Here is a 21603-nt window from a genome sequence, read left to right as displayed (position 1 = left end):
GGGAACTAGACTTGCTTAGCTGGAGAGGACTTGCTTGCTCTTTTTTTCTACCTCTAGGCCCTTCCACGATTAGTCCCCCTCCTTCCAAAATCTGGTCCCTCTGTTGCCCGCTTCTTCTTGAGATGGCTTGCCACATATGGGCCAAACCTCATCTTCCAGCTGCTGTAGAGGTAAAAAGCTTTGCAAATGGAAGTCACAGGAGGGAAATGAAGGGTAAGAAGTGAGTACCGTAAAGGGACTGAGTCCTGAGAGGATGGAGAGAAAGAAAAAAGGTAGGCCAAGGTTACTGTCCTCCTGCTCAAGTGGGAGGGACATGGGCCACCGTGGATGGCTATGTTTAGAACGGCATGTGACTACATCTGTGATCCTGTGTCCTCTCAGAGGTCTACCTAGGATGGGGTCTAAGGGGACATTACCACATCCTCAGACTGAAAAGTCACTGGTCAGCCCCTGTATTCTGGGCCTGGTCCCATGGTCCAGCTCTGAGTTCTGTCAGTGTGGGGTACTGATTCGAACTGGCATGTAAGTGTGTGATGGATGGGCTCAGTGCTCCAGGTGAGTTGGGAGGCTCCTCTGGATGCTATTTCAACCTGACAGCCACTGGACCGGGGGAAAGGCTGAAAGGACCGAGGTGTGGCACTTCTTGCTAGGGTCTGCTGGAGGGGGATCCAGGGACCAGTGCTGCATCAGGAAGACTCAGAGCTTCCCAGGGTCCTCGGGGAAGGCCTTTGCCTTTGAAGACGCCCCTCCTTCTTGCAAGCCGCGCCTCCCCACCCCGGAGCCCCAGGGCTGGAAGTCAGTGAAGAATGGAGGCGGGATCTCGGCTTCAAGAATAATTGCTTTATTCGGCTTCCTCCCAAGGGACTGTTACAAAGGCTCCAGGTCGGAGGGCTTCACAGGCACCTTTAGGACTGGGCAGCTCAAGATCTACTCCTCATTCAGGCCCTTTTGAAATAAAACAAAGTCCAAATTAGCTCTGGAAAGGCTGGCATTCTGGGGACAGGGCATGGAAACTGGAACTGGAACTAGGGCACCTGGGAGGTGGAGACCCTTGTGTGATCTGTTGGAAGCCCCTGTGTAGGCATGGATGTATTTCCAGGGATCAGTTTAGAAGGGGGAAGTTCTGGAGGAAAGGGCTCTTGAGTAGGCTCTTGAGCAAGCTGCCTCTGTGAGATCAGTGCAGTTCGTGGGATATTCTTTTCACATTTGAGAGTTAAGGTTAGGAGCCAAAACGAAGTGGGAAAAAAAGAGCTGGTAGGTGGGGGGAATTGGAGCTAATGGGTGTATATAAATTGGAGTTGCGTAGGGTTTCTGACTCCTCTTGATCTGGGATTCCCAGAATCACTGAAAATGAGATCATGAAGAACCTTAGAAGTCACTGGGAACTCAACCACCTTAGCCTTTGGGATTTTGTGGTTTGATTAGGGAATAAACGAAATAGTACTATATAAAGGGACAGAAGAGTTGTGTCTGCTGTGGGAGGTGACAAGTCAGGTCCAGAGGAGGAACCCACCTTGGCACCAATGTCGCGGCTCTTGGCCCGCAGCTTGTTGACCTGGGACTCGGCGATGTCCGCTCTCTCCTCTGCCTCATCCAGTTCATGCTGCACCTTGCGGAACTTGGACAGGTTGGTGTTGGCCTGCTCCTCCTATGAGCAGATGAAGGGGATGGGTGAGAAAGGACCTAGTCTCTTAGCCTTCCAGTCTTGGGGGCTGGTACCCCGTGTCCCTCTTCCAGGCTTCAACCCCAGCAGGGTCACTCACCGCCTCCTCAGCCTGGCGCTTGTAGGCCTTCACCTTCAGCTGCAGCTTGTCCACCAGGTCCTGCAGCCTCAGCAGGTTCTTCCTGTCCTCCTCTGTCTGAAGGTCAGGAGGGGGTCAGAGGTGAGAGGGCACAGTCCTAGGAGGCAGCACCCTACCCTGGCTGCCCTTGACTTCTGCATTCTCAATGCTATGTTCTGAACCAATGCTACCCTCTGGACCTCACAGAATATTTGAATTTGCTTATAATTTCTCACCCAAGGAGCATCTTTTTGAGACATGGACTCTCTATGCAGCCCAGGTTAGTCTCAAACACATGATCCTCCTGTCTCAGCTTCCTGAGTATTGGGATCATAGGCATGCGCCACTAAGCTCACTGGGAATGTGAATATTTTAAATAATTACATAAAGAAAGAATCCGATGAGCTAATGGAATTCCTGAAAGAGTATAGTGACCAGGGAGCAGGTCCCGAAGGCCCCGGAACACCACAGAACATAAACCCACTGGCTGCTGGCCCAGCATGTGCGGGGAGTGACTCGGGTTGTGAGCGTGATGGAATTTCCTGGGCTGCAATAATGGACTGACACGAACTTGATCTAGCCTCAGGACAAAGTGTGCTTGGAGGGCGCAGCATTGCTAGACTGAGACACACAAATTCTAGCGGAGAGTCTCACTCTACAAAGCACCACAGAAAGCTGGGTTTATATTGCCTGGGGTACCTGAAAGTTTGGAGACTTAGTTGAATGGCTCTGGTGTCTTTGGTGGCAAGCCTGGCTATAAATTTTCTTTTGGGGAAGGGCAGTGCTGGTTGAAACTGTGCCTGTCTGTGCATATCTCTTGTGGATGGACAGAGGGTGCGTGTCAAGGTGGAACACACAGGCTGTGAGGCTCAACCGCTGACCTCTGGGCCAGGGGACAAAGTTGGTCATGATAGGGCAGAGGGCAGAACATCCAGGGGCTGCATGCCAACTCTGGCTGGGAAGAAGGAGCAACACCTCTCTGTCCCCTTTGGCTGTTCCTCACTGTGGCTTCATGGCGCAAGGGCTGTGACCACAGTTCTGCGCCAACCTGGTAGGTGAGCTCCTTGATGCGGCGCTCACTCTTCCTCATGCCCTTCACAGACTCCGCGTTGCGCTTCTGCTCAGCCTCCAGCTCGTTCTCCAGCTCCCGAACCCGGGCCTCCAGCTTCTGCAGCTGCTTCTTGCCGCCCTTGAGGGCGATCTGCTCTGCTTCGTCCAGCCGGTGCTGCAGGTCCTTGATGGTCTGCTCCATGTTCTTCTTCATGCGCTCCAGGTGGGCGCTGGTGTCCTGCTCCTTCTTCAGCTCCTCTGCCATCATGGCGGCCTGTGCATGGGAGAGGAGGGCACGTGGTCTGCTCAAGTCCTCGTGGGCTCACTGTGCAGGCTGGGGAGATGCTGGCCTGGAGTGGGTAGGCAGGGTAGGGGACTCACGTCTGTGATGGCCTTCTTGGCCTTCTCCTCTGCGTTCCTACACTCCTGCACTGCCTCTTCCACCTCAGTCTGGAGCTGGGACAGGTCTGCGTCCATCTTCTTCTTCTGGTTGATGAGGCTGGTGTTCTGGGAGGAGAGTGGCAGAGCAGGAAACACTCTGGGCATCTCTGAGGGGCTCCTTCCCCTGCTACCTACTGAGCTCGGGCATGCACAGGGCACCCCCTCACCTGAGAGTGCAGCAGCTGCACCCGCTCACTGGTCTCAATCAGCTCCTGCTCTGCCAGCTTCCTGGATCGCTCTGTCTGCTCCACCACAGCCCGCAGCTCCTCCAGCTCCGCCTGAAGCAGGTTGTTGCGCCGCTCCACGATGGCAATGTTCTCCTTCAGGTCGTCATTGGCACGGACGGCATCATCCAGCTGGATTTGAGTGTCCTGAGGATCAGCAGAATGAGCATAAGATAGAAAGCTGGCCTTGGTGTCTTCACAGGGCTGTCACATAGAATTGGATGTGGGTGGGAAGTCCACTGTGGTGGCTCAGGGTTGACCTGTCAGATATCTCTACAATGACTGTGTGACAAGAGAGAGCTAATGCCTCTACCATCCGATTAGCCCCCATGGGAGCGAGGCCCCTCTCTGGGTGAGGTGAAGCCCTGTTTCCAGAAGTCTCTGAGTACCTTCAGCAAACTCTGGAGGCTCTTCACTTGTTTCTGGGCCTCAGCAGCCATGCGGTTGGCGTGACTGAGCTGGATCTCCATCTCATTGAGGTCGCCCTCCATCTTCTTCTTCACCCGCAGGGCCTCATTGCGGCTGCGCGTCTCTGCATCCAGGGAGGTCTGCAGGGAGTCCACCACCCGCAGGTGGTTGCGCTTGGCCTGCTCCATCTCCTCGTCCTTCTCTGCCAGCTTCCTTTCGATCTCTGCCTTGATCTGGTTGAACTCCAGCTGGGCGCGGAGGATCTTGCCCTCCTCGTGCTCCAGGGAGGCCTGGAAAGGGTGTGAGGAAAGGTTTTGCAGGCAAATTAGTCAGAGTCCAGGGCAGAAGTAGGGGTCTGTCTACAAACTCATGATCCCGAAGGAGTTCGGGAATTGGTATACATGGCTCAGTAATCAGGTGCAGGGAACAAAAAGAGAGGGTGTGCACAGAGAAACAAAGCAAGCTGAGGAGAAGGTGATGCAGACTCCCAGCAGGGAGAGCCAGATTGGAAGACAAAGAGGAAAGTGAAAAGTGTTGCCAAGGAAACCGAGGCAATCAAGCAGAGAGTGTAAAAAAAAACACAAGCAGGCAGAGGTGGATAGGGGCTGAGCGGAAACAGCCTCTAAGGTGCAGTAGTATGTCAGATGTGTGCATGGAGAGAGCTGAGTGACCCTGAACTCATCCGTTGACAAATGTTCCCTGGGTGCCCGTGTGTGTTTGTATGTGTCCAGCCCCGGCCTGGGCCCTGGCGATGAGCCAGGCAGGAGGAAGACAAGGTAAGGGGAGATGGAGCGAGCACCCAAGTCTAGATCTCAGCCCCCACCCCAGGCCTGCTGTCTCCTGCACGCCCACCTCAGCCTCCTCCAGCGCAGACTGCAGCTCCAGCTTCTCGGCCTCCAGCTGTTTGCGGATCTTCTCCAGCTCATGGATGCTCTTCCCAGTGGAGCCCAGCTGCTCAGTCAGGTCTGAGATCTCCTCTGCGGGAGGCGACACACACAGGGACTCAGTCTGAAGTTTCTGTGATCTCAGTAGGGTGGGGTGTGTTTCTCTGCCTGGACTGCAGTTGGGGCCCTCAGGCATGGGGACATGACCCTTCCCCATCCCTGTGGCCCTTCCCCACCCCTCGGCTCACACACCCTGAAGGTTCTTGTTTTCCCTCTTAAAAGTCTCCAGGTGCTCCAATGACTCCTCATAGGCATTCTTGAGCTTGAAGAGCTCTGTGCTCAGGGAGCGCGCCTCCTTCTGGGACGACTCCAGCTCTGACTGGGACTCCTCATACTTCTGCTTCCACTCTGCCAGGATCTGTAGGGGAGGGGCACACTGGTCAGAGAGGCCCCAGGCCCCTCCCTCCCCTGCCTCCAAGGAGAATGCTCTGGCCTTGAGCTGGCACAGACCCCACCATCACCATGCACACTGCCCACAGCCCCACCCTGAGGCTACCTTGTCGAAGTTCCTCTGCTTCTTGTCCAGGGCAGCGGCGGCGGCATTGGAGCGCTCCACGTCCACCATCAGGTCCTCGATCTCGTTCTGCAGCCTGTGCTTGGTCTTCTCCAGTGAGGAGCACTTGGCATTGACGGCCTCCACGGCCTCCTCGGCATCCTGAAGCCTCTGGGCCAGCTTCTTCCTGTCCAGGGGAAGTAGGAAGGGTGGCAGGGTAGAAAGGGATGGGGAGAATGGAGGAGGTAGATTTGGACAAGAGGAAAACGTGTGAGCCTTTCAAAAGACTATCCTTGACAACCCAGAAGCATCCAGAAAAGCCTGAGGACTGGCTCCAGAGGCAGGCAGATCTTGGTAGCTGAGCATGAAGACGTATAGCACCAGTGGAGACCATGAGGGTCCCTTCTTCTCGGCTGCAGCCGCCATTCCCTCCGGCACCCTACCCCAGGTGGGAATCACTCAGCCCTCAGACAAACCTTTTGTTCGTCTTATATTCGGATGAGAAACATAACGCGAGCAAAAAGCTTCCCTGAGAGGAGCAGGAGGCGGGGCTGGGGCAGGGCCCTCCTGCGCGGTCACACACTACCTAAGAGTCCCCTGTGTGGGCTCTATTGAGCGTCAGACTGGGCTGGTTGCCCAGGACTCACTTGGCTTCCTCCAGCTCCTCGGTCCTCTGGATGGCGTCCGTCTCATACTTGGTCCTCCACTGGGCCACCTCTGAGTTGGCCTTGGACAGGACACGCTGTAGCTCGGCCTTGGCCTCTGTCTCTTCCTCATACTGTTCCCGCAGCAGGTCACAATCATGCCGGGCTGACTGCAGTGCGTGGGCCAGGGCATTCTTGGCCTGGGAAGAGGTGGGCACCAAGGAAGTGGGCCAGCTTTTTCCATAAGGTCACTCCTGGCACACCTTTACCCCAGTCTCAACATGCTCCCTTGGCCACAGCTACTTCCAAGTCTCCAGTGAACCTGGAGTGGTTTCCTGAGCTAGAATGACCCTAAATAGTAAAACAGTACCACACTGTTTACAAAGAAAGTCCTTGTGCCCACTGCCTAACAGTCCTTGCAGCAGATCTTTTCATCCATTGCGTTTATAGGTGCAGAGACATCAGGATGTTTCTATTTCTTATAGAATCTATCTTATAGATTTCACCAATCTATAAGAGGTAGATTAGCATTGAGCTTTGGGATTTTGTGGGGAGGATGTTGGGTGTTTGTGCATGTGTATGGAGGCCTGAAGTCAACCTTGGGTATCATTTCAGACACTGTCCACCATATTTTTTGAGACAAAGTCTGTCTCTGAGACCTAAAGATGACCTCTGTCTTCTTGGTGCTGGGATTATAAGAGTGCGCCATGCCAGGTGGTGGTGGAGCAGCCGGGCGATGGTGGCACATGCCTTTAATCCCAACACTCAGGAGGCAAAGGCAGGAGAATCTCTGTAAGTTCAAGGCCAGCCTGGTCTACAGAGCAAGATCCAGGACAGGCACCAAAACTACACAGAGAGACCCTGTCTCGAAAGAAAAAAAAAAGAGTGCCGCCATGCCCGGCTTTTTACGTAGGTGATTGAACTCAGGTCCAACCTTCTTCATGCTTATCCGGCAAGTACTTTACTGACTCAGCTGCAGCTCTGGCCCTGGGATTTTTAAGAACTTACTCTCTTGTCTCTTTTTCACGAACTCAGTACTGTGCTAGGCATAGGCTCCTTTCCTTCCCCAGCTCTCAGATTGTCTCATAATCCTAAAACCCTTTGTGCTGTCCCTGAACTCCATATCTGCACCCAAGAAGGCTGTCTCCTTAGAGCAGTGGTTCTCAACCTTCCTAATACTGAGACCCTGTAATACAGTTCCTCATGTTCTGGTGACCCCCCCCCACCATAAAATTATTTCGTTACTGCTTCAAAACTGTAATTTTGCTACGGTTATGACTGTAATGTCAAAGTCCAATATGCAGAATATCTGATATGTAACCCCACTGAAAAGGTCGTTCGACCCCAAAGGGGTCGCGACCCACAGGTCGAGAACCACTGCCTTGGATACTTTCCTCTCTGCCTCTTCACCCCCACCCCAGCATGGCAACAGGAGAGCAAAGGGCCTCTTCTCAGCCTGGGGAACAGATTTAAAAGACACTTGGGAAAGGCTGGGCTATCGTTTCTTTTTAGACTTTGTAGAGAATTGTGGACCAGATCAGCCTCACTCTTAGGAAAGAAAGAGACGCAGGTTCAAGAGCAGGTGGTGCATGCCATGCTTGGGCCAGGCAGAGTCCAGGCCTCACCTTGACCTCCTCCTCCAGCTGCCTCTTGAGGTCCTCCAGCTGCTGGGTGTAGGTGAGCTTGCCTCGGGTCAGCTGGGAAATCAGCGCCTCCTTCTCATCCAGCTGCCGGGACAGCTCCCCTGGGGAGGCACCAAGGTACCTTCAACCCCTCCCCACCCTCAACCTGTCCCCCAACCCTTGGGCTCCATTCTCTGGAGACACTGTGGGCCCATGAGGGGCATGTACACCCAGGGTGGGGTGGCTCAGGAGGTTGGGCGCGTGGAGCTCCAGCCCCGGGGCTCACCGTTCTCTGTCTGCAGCTTGGCCCGCTGGCTGGTGAGGTCATTGACAGAACGCTGAGTCTCCTCAGCCTTGCTCCGATGCTCATTCATCTGGTCTTCCAAGGTCCGGCACATCTTCTCCAGGTTAGCCTAAGAGAGGGGGGAGTTATAGAGTAGGGGCAGGAAGGGAGTAAAATGGAGTGAGGACTACAATTGAAGAAGAAATGGAGAGGGACCCATGGGAAGGAAGGGGGACACCATACAACAGCATAGAGGAAGGAGGAAGACAACGAGCAGCCAAGGAAGAAGACAGGAGCTGGAGGCAGATGGAGGGAACTGGGGGAGGGGGAGGCAGCCGCGAGGGCCCACCTTGGCCTTGATGATCTGCTCCATGTTGGAGGTGACGTCATCCAGCTCCAGCTTGAACTCGCTCTTCTCCTTCTCCAGCTTCTGCTTCACTCGCTGCAGGTTGTCGATCTGCTCCCCCAGCTCGGCCACACTGTCAGCGTGCTTCTTGCGCAGGGCCGCGGCCGTGGCCTCGTGCTGCAGGGTGGCCTCCTCCAGGTCCCGCCGCATCTTCTGGAACTCGGCCTCGCGCTTCTTGTTCATCTCGATCTGCACAGACGTGGCCCCGCCGGCCTCCTCCAGCCTCTCGCTGATCTCCTCCAGCTCTCGGGACAGGTCTGAGCGCAGCTTCTCCACCTTGGCCCTGGCTGTGCGCTCGGCCTCCAGTTCCTCCTCCAGCTCCTCGATGCGGGCCTGGCCGGGGACGCGGAGGTTCAGACCTGCTTCCTGGACCCCTCCGTGGAGGCCCCCCGCCCCAGGGCTCTAAAGGCCCCCTGGTCTACAGAGAACAGCAAGTGAGTGTGATGTGTTACTGGAGAGGTGGACATAGGATTGGGGGAAGGGGTCTTGCACAGCCCAGTCAGGTTTTCTTTAGGCTTGAGCATTGCACGCTCTCTTTATTAGAAGAAAACAGATCTCTTGGAGAAGGACAAAGAAATTTGTGTTTCCTGGGCTTTTCCAAGCCGTTTAGCGGCAAGAAAATAGCAAAAGTCTAACTGAGAAAACCACCCCTGTTTGATACAATAGCTGAAGACCTAACTCAGTGCCTGCTAAAGAGGAAAGAACCATAAAGGCTGAAGGGACTTTAAAGGTCACCAGATAACAGGGTGGACATGGGGACCTAGAGGTCTGCTGTGGACTTCTGTGATTGCTTGACTGGATAGAGCTGAGACAGAAAGCCAGGAGTTCTGCCCTCCAGACCTGTTTTTCCCCCCATGGTCTCTTCTTTCTTGGATCATATAAGCCCCTCTTGCAGGGAGACCTGTGCATTGTGTCCCCTTTCGTGGACACACAGTTCCTGTGATGCAGGAACAGCATACGCTGGAGGGGATGCAGGGATGCACAGCTGCAGTCCCCCACCTTACCTGAAGCTCTTTGAGCTTCTTCTGCAGCTGGCTCCCCAGGGCCTGCTCATCCTCAATCCTGGCATTGAGTGCATTTAACTCAAAGTCCTTCCTGTACGGAGGAAAGGGGGCGGGTGGGGTCAGAGGTCAGGAAGGCACCTGGAGTATCCACCAGAGATCAGAGACTAGAAAACAAATGAAGTGTGGGGGGTGGGGGTGGGAGTGAATGCTTCCAAGAGTGATTTAGGTTACCCAAAGAGTAACACCTGCTGTCCGATTCAAGTCCAGTAAGAACGTAACGGGAAAAGCCCTGAGGCAGAGTGGCAGGGCTGACCTCTATGGGACTGTCCCCTCTATGGAACTGTCCCCTCTTTAGGCCATGTTTTCTCATCTGTGAAGGGAGGAGGAGACTATTTCAAAGACGTGTGTGTGTGTGTGTGTGTGTGTGTGTGTGTGTGGTGTATGTGTGTGTGTTGTGTATGTGTGTGTGTGTACGTGTGTGTGTGTGTGTATGTGGTGTGTACTGGTGGTCTTTAACTTGTCACTGTTAGTTTAGGCAAGTCATAGCCTCTTTTTTTTAAATTGGGGTATATACATTGTACATAGTGCAGGATTTCATAAAGATAGTGTCTTACGCCTATGCCATGTACTTTGATCACACTCGCCTCCTTCTCATCACATTGACCTTCCTGAGCTATCTCTTTGGTAAACTTGGGCTACATCATCTTTATAAGGAGACTGAGGAGGGGCTAGGGAGCCGGCTCAGCCACTGAGAGGAAGCAAGATGTTCTCAGCCTTCACATCCGGCAGCTCACCACCAGCTGTAACTCCAGCTCCAGGGGATCTGACACCCTCTTGTGACCTCTGGGGGCACTACAGTCACATGTACAAACACACACACACACACACACACACACACACACACACACACACACAAAATTAAAAATAAAATATTAAAAAAGGAGGTTGAAGAATCACTCACTAGGACCAAATATAATTCATCCATTCACTCAACAAAGTCTGTGCCTAGGGAAGTGTGAAAACTCCTGTGCAAATGCAAGTTGAAGTGTGCTAAGACCCTCAAATGTAAAAACATGTTTTCGCAGCTCACTATTAACCGAGTCTGTGTGTGCACCTTTTAGAAGGTCTTGCAATCAAGACTGGGACTAGAAGTTACCTAGAAAGAAGAAATGGCCCGACCCTTTCATTTTTTTGAAACAGCAGAGCCATTTTTTTTGTGATTCAGTTTGCTTTCTGCGGAAAAACCCAAAGGAGACTTTCCCGGGAGGCTTTTGTGTGCAGCCTTCCTCCCTGTCCAACTGAGTGCTCACAAAGAAAGCAAGCTTTGATTTTCGCCTCTCCTAAGGGCTTGAGGGATCCAAACACACACACTGCACTACGTACAATGTATATACCCCGGGGGCCTTAATGTGTACAGGAAAGTACTCTTCCTGAAGGTCTTTGCCCTCAGTCTGAGCATCCACCGCCTCTTAGCATGGCCCCTGGGTCAGCTTGTCCTGTCGTGAGCTGAGCCGGGCTGAGAAGAAGGAGCCACAGCAGTGAGGGAACACGGTACTTTTTAAGTCGTTCATCCAGCTGCTGTTTGTCATTCTCCAGGTCCATGATGCTCTCCTGGGTCAGCTTCAGGTCACCCTCCAGCTTCCGCTTTGCTCGCTCCAGATCCATGCGCACCTTCTTCTCCTGCTCCAGGGATCCCTCCAGCTGGAGGAGAGAAGGACCAGCTATGTGCCATGAGGTAGAGCATCCTGACCTGGGCTTTGTTACTCTACACTTTGGAAATCCTTGGGAAATCTAGGACTCTGGAAACTTCCCTAGAAAGGACCAGTGTTCCCAGGGAACCATGAGAGAGTCTAGAACGGAGGGATTGCTCAATAGATATTTGATGAATGAATGAAATTGGGATAAGATTCCAAAGCTATAATCATTCATTCAGCATCCTGTAAGTACCTACTGGTTCCAGGCTCTGTGTGGGGGTACTGAAGACACAAAACTGAGTAAACTCAAGTTCTCATCTGAAGGGAGCTCTTAGTCCTGCGACTGAGACAGATACTTAAGTTATTAGGGCAGAATGATAAGGATTTGATGGAGATATACACATATGAGGGGGCAATGGTCACTCAGGATCAGACTCTGCCTAGATCCTCCTCAAAGAGGCTCACGGTTTATCCAAGAGACTTATAATGCTCTTAGGAGATAATCCTCTAAACACTATGGTCAAAAGTAGAGTTACGTGGGTTCAAATTTTAAACTTTAAAGCTTAAGTTAAAGAAAAAAAAGCTCTGTTACTGATTATAACAGTAAGATTGGATACATTATTTGAAGTTGATAACCCTCATGCTTTCTATCCCCCAGTTTTATTCTGTGAAGATATCAGTAGAAAAACACTTTCCACTATCCTCCAACACTGCCCCCCCCCCCCGCAAAACACACACACTCACACATACCCCTCAACACAGATGGACATGCTACATCAAAGCCAGTTACGCCCTGTCTACTTACATCATCCACCTGCTGCTCCAGCTTGACCTTGGCCTTGGTCAGAGTGTTCACCTTGTCTTCCTCAGCCTGAAGGTCATCCAGGGCCTGCTGGTGGGCCTCTTGCAGAGCTTTCTTCTCCTTGGTCAGCTTGACAATGATCTCATCCAGTCCAGCCATCTCCTCTGTCAGGTTTTTCACCTGCCAAGCAAACAAAAATTCCCTTAAGTCAAAGGACACCACCTGGGGACACCTAGAAGAACCTCCACGATGCAACAAGGAACACACTGTGGTTCGGATCCCGAGGAAGCTGGCCTCACCTTGTTCTCTGTAGCATGCTTCTCCTTCTCCACCTTGGCCAGTGTCAGCTCTAGGTCGTCAATGTCCCTTTTAAGCTCCGAGCACTCATCTTCCAGCTTGCGTTTCTTGGCAGTGAGCTCTGCGTTCATCTCCTCCTCGTCCTCCAGCCTCTCGGTCATCTCCTTCACTTTGGCCTCCAGCTGGATCTTGTTCTTGATCAGCTGGTCGCAGCGCTCCTCTGCATCAGCCAGGTTGTCTTGTTCCTGGGGCCAAGGTACAGAAAGGGAGGCTGGTCTGAGGACCAGTCCTTGTCCTCACAGGCGGCGGAAGGGAGAGGTGCATCACCCAGATAGGAGAGGGACCCCAGCTTATTCTCAGCTGAGAAGAGCCTCAGGAGGATAGGAAGGGGATTTAGGATGGTATGGCTTGGGAGCACTGAGGGGGATTTAGGATGGTACGGCTTGGGAGCACAGGGGAGGGGGGTTTAGGATGGTATGGCTTGGGAGCACTGAAGGGGATTTAGGATGGTGTGGATGGGAGCACTGGGCAGAGGGGGATTTAGGATGGTATGGATGGGAGCACTGGGCAGAGGGGGATTTAGGATGGTACTGCTTGGGAGCACTGAGGAGAGGGGTATTTAGGATGGTACTGCTTTGGAGCACTGGGGAAGGGGGATTTAGGATGGTACTGCTTAGGAGCACTGAGGAGAGGAGCAGAGGAGGAAACACAAAGTCTTCACACGGTTTCTAGTTTCTTTGCTTGAAGAAACTGCATTTGCTGATGTCACACACTGTGAATGTTAACCTATAAGACAGGTAGCTTGATTCCTGTCTAAGGATGAAGGAATTTAGGCTCGAGGAAGATTTATAGTTTCCCCTAGGATCAATCTCTCTCTGTCTCTCTCTGTCACTGTCTCTCTGTCTGTCTGTCTCTCTGTTTGTCTCTCTGTCTCTGTCTCTCTCTTTCTCTCTGTGTGTGGGGAGGGGGGAGCTAACAATGGCCATGTGGCCTCACCGCCTGCACTTGGAGCTGCAGGTCATTCTTCTCCTGCAGCAGGGACACCATCTTCTCCTCCAGCTCCTTGCGCCGAGCCTCAGACTTCTCCAGCGCATCTTTGACTCGTCCAAACTCTTCCTTCATGTTGGCCATCTCCTTCTCTGTCTCTGCGCTCTTCAGCAGTGGCTTGATCTTGAAGTAGAGCTTCATCCATGGCCAATTCTTGACCCCCATGAAGGCCCGGATGTTCCACTGGATTATGAGCAGGGAGTCTCTGCAGGCACAGTGAGAGGAATGGTGTGAGAACCACCCCTGTTCCTTCCCATCTAAAACCCTTCCTCCTAGATAAAGCCCCCTTTCCTTATCTATCTCACCCTCCCCAGGGCCTTCAAATGCTAAGGAACGTCTTGCGTTCATGAGGTCCCTTCCTAATGGTTTCTTCTGATGAGCCCACGAAGTCTTTCCCTTGACGCTGTCATTGAACTAGCCTGGACCTCAGGAGAGCTAAGGACCTCCTTTGAAGTCCCCTCACCTGCGTTCCAGCAGCTTCTTGAACTCCATTCTGGAAAGCACACCTCGGGACTGGGCCTGGATTCTGGTGATGATACGGCTCAGCCTCTCATCACGCATCTCCTCCAGCAGCCCCAGCAGCCCTGCCTTGAAGAACACCTGTAGATAAGACATGTGTTGAGCATGACTAGAACCGGGTATGAGGGAGAAAAGGTGATGGGCATTTGGGGACAACTGAGGGAAGAATTGGAAGGAGGATGCCATGGGCAGTTGGAGATGGGATGGGAAAGTGGTTCTGGGAGTGGAGAAGTACCATGTGGTTCAGATATATCCTTTAGGATAATTGGTAACAGGGTGGGAGGAAAAGATGAAGAACCAAAGGAAAAGAGATGTCTTTAACTAATTTGTCTCTTTCCTTTCCTCACCTTGGTGTGACCAAACTTGTACTGGTTGTGGTCAATGTCCAGGGAGCCCAGCAGCTTCTCAGCCCCTTTCCTGCTGTCAATGAATTGGCCCTCAGGGATGGCTGCTGGGTTCAGGATGCGGTACCTTGGGAGGGAAGTTCTCAGAGTCATTTGCATTCTGTGTGGGTCTGCTCTGCCTACAGAATTCCAGGGCCACCATAGACTTCCCACACCCACCAAGTCAGCCCACCCCTGGCTCCCGGAGCCCTGGGGCTCCCCTTACCCACCTCTGTCGGAAGTCCCCATAAAGAATTCGGTTGGGGAAGCCCTTCCTGCAGATGCGGATGCCCTCCAGCACACCATTGCATCGCAGCTGGTGCATGACCAGGGGGTTGTCCATCACCCCTGGGGCAGCAGGGCAGAAAAATGATTGGGGAGAGTGTTAGACTAACACCAAGTCCTCTGGGTTCCCATCCTGGCTCTGGCACACATTAGCTGGTTAATTTAGCAAGTCAACCTGTCAGTAAGAATTCTTCATTGGTTTCATTTTTCACCGTAGCCACACTTTTAATAGTAATCAAAAGATTTCCACATTTATCATTTTATATAATTTATCCTTATTATCATGTGGTTCCAGGACAGATCTATCTCACTTTCTAGGAGAGTGAGCTAAGGGATTAAGTGACTTGTAGAAGGTCACTGATCTTATTGAGATCTGAGCCAGGCTTTGAGCCAAGATTCTCTGATACTTTGTTTCCTACAGTTTGAAAACAGATAGCTATTTCTTATACGCCTCATCAGGGGCTATAAGTCACACATGAGGTGATATCTATAAAAATGCCTTACATGTTGCCATGAGGTATACATTCCCAACAGAAGGTAACACTGGGAGGGTAGTCTAGGAGAAGAATATGATTTGGAAACCAGCAAGGCTTGGAGATGACTTGGAAGGTCCTGTCTCTGAGACAGCGCATGTTCAGTGTGGGATAGCTCATGATCGGGGCTCACCTGGAGACTTTGTCTCGTTGGGGATGATACAGCGTACAAAGTGAGGATGCGTGGAGCGCAAGTTTGTCATAAGTTTGTTCAGGTTTTCCTGTGGCAGAAAAAGGTGGGAAAATAAAAAACCAGAAAGAAGGAGAGGAAGGAATGGAGAGGATGGGGAGGATATGGGAAGCAAGGAGGCGAAATGATGTCCGGGGAAGACACAGGTGAGGAGAGAGGTTGACGGCAGATGAGAAATGAGAGAGGCATGTTGGGAAGCAAGATTCGAGGCTGGGAGATGAAGAAAGCCATGAAAAGCGTCCGAGTGAACCCGGGAAAACTGGTGTTGAGAGGAGCCGGGGATGTGCAAGGCAAGGAGCTAGGACCGAGGGAGCAGGATGAATGGGGCTCCGTGCTAGTGGGGCTGAGCACACACTCACCCTGTGCAGAGCGGACACAGTCTGAAAGGATGAGCCTTTCTTTGCCTTGCCTTTGCCCTTGTCTGCAGCTGTGGGGAAGGGAGCCAAGGAAAGGGGCATCAGTGGGCGTGTAGGGAGGCCAGGAGCAGGGGCGGAGACCTACAGCCTTCCTCACATTTTGTCCTCGTTTGGTGACCAGACAAAGGTTTTCTATGTGGCTGCTTCAACGTCTCCACCCAATTCCATCTCACTGAGTCTGTTCCATACACCTCAGGGCATACCATGATGGGGAAGCGGTGGTTTTTCAATTGCGGTGCCTCAGAACGACGGCATAAACCTTGGAGTGCTAATGCCTGGGGTACTTACGTGCATCCGCTCCAGCATAGTTGGCAAACAGATTGCTGAGCAGCTTGAGGGAGGACTTTTGGTACAAGCCCACCACGGTCTCATTGAGGGGGTCCTTGTTCTTCTGTAGCCAGCCTAGGATGTTGTAGTCCACGGTGCCGGCATAGTGCACCAACGAGAAGTGGGCTTCCTGCTTCCCCTTGACGTTGCGAGGCTTCTGGAAGTTGTTGGACTTGCCCAGGTGGTTGTCATACAGCTTGGCCTTGAAGGTCATGTCTGTGGCCTTGGGGAACATGCACTCCTCCTCCAGGATGGACATGATGCCCATGGGCTGAGAGTATAGGGAGAGAATCGTTGAGTAAGTTTCACTTGGGTACACATGTATTCTTCTCTATCTGAGTATTTACTCATACATGCCTGTAGGGTGTTAATAAACTAGGCTCAGCTCAAGGATAGCAGCTATCTACTATTTGACACCTGTAAGTCTTCCACAGGTAGGGATTTTGTTGATGTCAGGGGGACTTGTGTTGGTGACTACTACTGGTGCCTTTAACATCCTTCATCACCCAGATCCCTGTGATGCTGAGGTTAAAAATAGGTGCACTCTTATGACTCCCATACCACCTTCGCATTTCCCGATCCTTGGAAGCGTGTAACCCAGGGCCAGTAAACACGCCAGTGGGGAAGGCCAGTCTCCAGATGCCCATCTTTCATGTGGCCAATCTCAAGCCCCTGGGAACACAGCTATGAGTGGGAACACAGTTATCGGCTCTCTGGCATGGACATCCTGGCTGACACAGAACTCTGCAAAATAGAGTCCCTCTTCTGATACTTAGACTGAATTCACCAGAAGGGACATGAGCTACCATCTTATCTGGAGTTCTGGAGTGTTCATGTGGAGTATAGATGGGAGGCTCGGGTAGTGGAGACTGGACACACCTTCTCAATGAGGTCGATGCAGGCCTGCAGGTCCATGCCGAAGTCGATGAACGTCCACTCAATGCCTTCCTTCTTGTACTCCTCCTGCTCCAGCACGAACATGTGGTGGTTGAAAAACTGTTGCAGCTTCTCGTTGGTGAAGTTGATGCACAGCTGCTCGAAGCTGTTGAACTGGAGGGTGTGGCAGCCGGTCAGGCAGGCTGACTGAGGGTCTGAGTGGCCATCAGCCTCAGCCTAGGGCTGTGCCACACACCTGCCCGAGCCCAGCACAGGCATGGCTGGTCCCCTCCCAGGTCATGACAGGGGAAGGAGAGCCTCTCCTGAGGGCAGGGACAGGGATTGGCTGTCACTCCACGATCCCCACTGCCTTCCCATGGCTGGCCCACAGCTGGCCTTCCACATGGGACTGAAGGTGTGAGTGAGTGGGTGAGGGACCAGTGGGGTCCCAGGCCAGGGCTGCCAGACTCACATCGAAGATCTCAAAGCCGGCGATGTCCAGGACACCTATGAAGTACTGGCGTGGCTGCTTGGTCTCCAGGGTCGCGTTGATGCGTGTCACCATCCAGTTGAACATCTTCTCGTACACTGACTTGGCCAGTGCCCCGATGGCATATGACACCTGCAGGGTAGGGGAGAAATCCAGCTGAGCCGTGCTATTGGAAAGGATGAATTTGAAAGCTCGTACCCCACCCCGCCATGATCTCTGCTCCATTCGCTTATCTCCCAAAGACAACCCACCTGCTGGACATTCTGTCCCTTGGTGACATACTCGTTGCCCACTTTGACTCGAGGGTGGCACAGCCCCTTGAGCAGGTCGGCTGAGTTCAGCCCCATGAGGTAGGCGGATTTATCAGCCTCTGGAAGGAAAGGGCAGGTGGCAGAGCTAGTACAGGGATACACATTCTGCAGAGGTGGCCCTCAGACACCCCCAGTTTCCTTGCTTCCCACCTTCGGTGCCGTCTGGCTCTGCCTGCTCCTCCCGCTGCTTCTGCTTGAACTTCATGTTTCCAAAGTGCATGATGGCACCTGTCAGCTTGTAGATGGAGTTCTTCTCTTCTGGAGTGAAGCCCAGCACATCAAAGGCACTCTGTAAGCAGGTCCCATATCAGTGAATCCGGAAAAAGAAACATGACTGGTTAATGAGATTCCTTGTACGCTGAAGAGAGAACTTGAGTGTGTCTCCCTAGTCCCTGTACAGTATGTGATTCCCACACCCAGAGAGGGACTTGAACCCAAGACAGACAGTACATGATCAGGGCCCTGCTTATCACTGTCCACTGTTAATGGTCATAGCTGTTCTCCATAGCTGCTGTGGGCTACCCATCTACATTCTCAGCCTTTCCACTCACGTTCCTGCCTAGGCTTTCACACCTGTGTGCATCTCTCCTTACCCACAGCTTCTTCCAGCCCCATAGGGTCTACATGATTCTCCTTCCTGCTTCTCCTGTGGTATTACTTTGTTCCCTGCCCTTCCTATCTCTCTGTCCGTGGTTCTTGGCACTCTATGGTTTGATAACACCAAATACTGGCCACTCTCCTGTTCCACCGCATGCATCTCAGCACACCCTGTTCACAGGGCACATGCCAGCTCTCGAGGAGGGTTGTACTGCTTTAGAAATCAGACAGCTAGCATCTCTTGGCTCTGTTCCTGATCTGGCACCATGTGCCACCCTTACCTGTCCACCCTCTGGCTGAGTCCTCACATACTTACATCAGTGGCCATGAGCTCTTCAGAGTCATCAATTGAGGCCACAGTGGTCTCTCCTTGGGAGATGAATGCGTAATCGTAGGGGTTGTTGGTGATCAGCAGCATGTCTAAGAGTGGGAGGATTTAGTTCAGTTGTGCCATAACCCCTGGCTGTCATGGGGCTCTAGCACATGGGCCCAGAGGAAGGCTCAGACAGGCTTGGGCTTGACCCACAAAACTGATTCTAGCAGTATCAGAAGGCCCAAGGCATACCAACGGAATCCAGCCACAAGCAGAGGGGACTGGGTTGCCATAGAAATAGCTGGTCTCCGTCTGACTCACCTAGAAGCTCGGGCTTTTTATTTGACAGGATTTGGTAGAAAATGTGATAATCTCTCTCTGCTTTCAACTGGAAAATAACCCTGGATTTTTCCAGAAGGTCTGTGAACAGGCAGATAGAAGGAGAGGAATGAGGGGTTGGAATGTGGGTACCCAGAAATAAGGGAAAAGGGATGAGGAATGCGGCAAGCAAAAGGCAGAGGAAGAGACGAGGTCACACAGGAAGATGGGGGTAGAGACCCAGGAAAGACAGCATCTTAGAGAAAAATCCCCAAGAAACGTGCGCTGGTACCCGAGAGAGAGGAAGAGCCTAAGGCAGACAAACACAGTCAGAAAGAGAAAGCAAAAATGGGTGCTGGGGGAAGACATTGAGACCAGACTGTGTAGAACCAGGACGGGCTCAGCCCTGGTAGACTCGTGGAACTTACAGGTCTCTATGTCTGCAGATGCCAACTTTCCAGTTGCCCCAAAATGGATCCGAATGAATTTCCCCTGAATAGATGGGTAGAAGAGGGTGGTAATAAGCCTGGGAAAGGCTCACATTTGAGGCCAACCTTCAGTCAGCCCAAGTCCCAAGTTCAAGGTGGAGTATCACTCACAAATCGAGAGGAATTATCGTTCCGGACTGTCTTGGCGTTGCCAAAGGCCTCCAGAGCGGGGTTGGCTTGGATGATTTGATCTTCCAGGGTACCCTGCAAGAGGTCATGAAGGATGAGGGCTGAAGACTTCCCACTCCATTTTTCATAACGCAGGCCCGTAGGTGCCAACAGGCCTACCTTGCCTGGGGTCTGGTCCTTCTTGCTGCGGTCCCCAATGGCAGCAATAACAGCAAAATACTGAATGACCCTCTTGGTGTTGACAGTCTTTCCAGCTCCAGATTCTCCGCTGTTGTGAAGAGCAAAGGGTCAACAGGTAGTAAATAATGCTGCTTACGATCAAGAAGCCTCAGCCAGGCGGTGATGGCGTACGCCTTTAATCCCAGCACTCGGGAGGCAGAGCCAGGCGGATCTCAGTGAGTTTGAGGCCAGCCTGGTCTACAGAGTGAGATCCAGGAAAGGCACTAAAACTACACAGAGAAACCCTGTCTCAAAAAAAACCAAGGGCGCTGGAGAGATGGCTCAGAGGTTAAGAGCACTGACTGCTCTTCCAGAGGTCCTGAGTTCAATTCCCAGCACCCACATGGTGGCTCACAACCATCTGTAATGAGATCTGGCACCCTCTTCCATAAATCTTAAAAAAAAAAAAAAAAAATAGAGGGGAGAACCCCTATACTATTGGAGAGGGGGCGCTCTCATCAGGAAGCTGCTAGAGAATGGCACATAGGTCGGGTTAGCAAGCAGGAAAGAGGCTAGGAGAGGACACGGGGTCCATCAGACGAGAGGACTGTTTTGGGAGAATAGATGGGGAGGAAAGAAAAGATTTCAGAAGGGAAAGATAAGGAAATGAAGCAGTGAAGACACATGGGCAGAGTTAGAGGACACCGGGCGAAGGAAGCCAGACAGAAAAACGAAAAAGACAGAAGCAGAAGGGAAGAGAGACACAAGGCAAAGAGCCGGGGCAAAGAGCAGAGAAGAAAGAAATGGGCCTGGGGGTGGAGAGAGAGAGAGGACCCCAGGTGTGTGCAAAGGAGTCTGGGTGCCTCAGGGGCTAGCATTAGGAATTCTGGAACTATGCTCACGTGATGAGGATGGACTGGTTCTCCCGATCTGGAAGAGAGAAGAGGAGAGGCAATGGGTTGGGGCTAGGCGGGGACTAGGGAAGAGGGGACCCAGGTCCCGGGCACTAGGCTCACCCGTCAGCATGTACTGATAGGCGTTATCAGAGATGGAGAAGATGTGGGGCGGGGCCTCGCTCCTCTTCTTGCCCCGGTAGGCAGCCACCACTTCAGCATTGTACACTGGCAGCCACTTGTAGGGGTTGACGGTGACGCAGAAGAGGCCTGAGTAAGTCTGGGGGTAAACAAGAGGAAGCGAGTAGTCAGTGATGCACGTGAGGGGTGATTTTTCAGAATTAGAGAAAGACCCCAGGAGAGGAAGAAAAGCTCATCCCAGTGTTATAACTGAGCCAAAGGAGCAGGGGCCTGTGTAGACGGCCATGCTTCCTGGACATAAAACAAGCAGGTGGCGGGGCTTCTTGCCCAGGAAGCTCTAAGTTCTGGGGGACAGACTCATGCCGCACTCACGTAGATCATCCAGGAAGCGTAGCGCTCCTTGAGGTTGTACAGCACAGCGGGTTCATGCAGGAAGGTGAGCATGGCCATGTCCTCGATCTTGTCGAACTTGGGCGGGTTCTGCTGCATCACCTGGTCCTCCTTCACAGTCACCGTCTGTAACAGCCCACACAGGCCCTGTCAACCCGTGTCTGGCCCGCTCTATCAGCGATGAAGGGAGTAGGGAGAGGTATGGGTGGGTGAGATGGTGTTCAGCCGAGAAGGCTCGTTGGAGAGTTTGGACCCCCATCCTATCCAAAGGACAGGAGGCGTGGTGGTCCTCGGATGGGCATGCGCGTACCCTCTCTGTGCACCCCAGTTGTGGGGCTCTCTGGGGGGGGGAGGCTTCCCATACCAGTACCTACACCTACCTTGCCATTCTCTGTCTCAGCAGTGACTTTACCACCCTCTCGGGACACAATCTTGGCCTTGACAAACTCTTCCTTGTCGTCAGGCACAAAAACATCTTTCTTGAGGTCAAAAGGCCTCGTCTGCGCCTCCAGCCGCTCCTTCTCAGACTTGCGCAGGAAGGGGGCTGCAGCCCCAAACGCAGCCATCTCCGCATCCGCCATGGCTGAGCCTGGGGTGAGTAGCAACTGTTACCTATATGCTTTCCCCCTCCCTGGGCTCTCCCCTTCAGTGGCAGCCCCAGGATCTGGCATCATGCTCGGCACTCGAGAGGAGTCCCCCGAGAGT

General features: G+C 52.7%; 1 protein-coding gene across 1 annotated transcript; it reads right to left on the bottom strand.

Annotated features, from left to right (window-relative positions):
• Positions 1-927: 927 nt before the first annotated feature.
• On the bottom strand, positions 928-21479 carry LOC131920003 (myosin-7). Its single transcript, XM_059274426.1, has 38 exons — positions 21279-21479; positions 20881-21024; positions 20491-20647; positions 20377-20404; positions 19475-19583; positions 19298-19390; positions 19127-19190; positions 18702-18800; positions 18384-18487; positions 17621-17759; positions 17411-17529; positions 17142-17291; positions 16673-16843; positions 15755-16064; positions 15410-15477; positions 14994-15081; positions 14273-14390; positions 14007-14130; positions 13604-13740; positions 13090-13345; positions 12096-12338; positions 11800-11976; positions 10856-11001; positions 9301-9391; positions 8240-8629; positions 7894-8020; positions 7611-7729; positions 5989-6185; positions 5345-5528; positions 5041-5206; positions 4757-4881; positions 3886-4194; positions 3440-3643; positions 3213-3338; positions 2830-3105; positions 1764-1859; positions 1514-1648; positions 928-945 (listed from the first exon to the last, which is right to left on the bottom strand). The coding sequence occupies exons 1-38, from the start codon at positions 21477-21479 to the stop codon at positions 928-930; spliced, it is 5808 nt and encodes a 1935-aa protein (XP_059130409.1).
• Positions 21480-21603: the final 124 nt, after the last annotated feature.

This window comes from Peromyscus eremicus, chromosome 9 (genome assembly GCF_949786415.1).
Source record: "Peromyscus eremicus chromosome 9, PerEre_H2_v1, whole genome shotgun sequence".
Taxonomy (NCBI): domain Eukaryota; kingdom Metazoa; phylum Chordata; class Mammalia; order Rodentia; family Cricetidae; genus Peromyscus; species Peromyscus eremicus.
The sequence above is the reverse complement of the archived record's forward strand: the minus strand, read 5'-3'. Positions and strand labels throughout refer to the sequence as shown.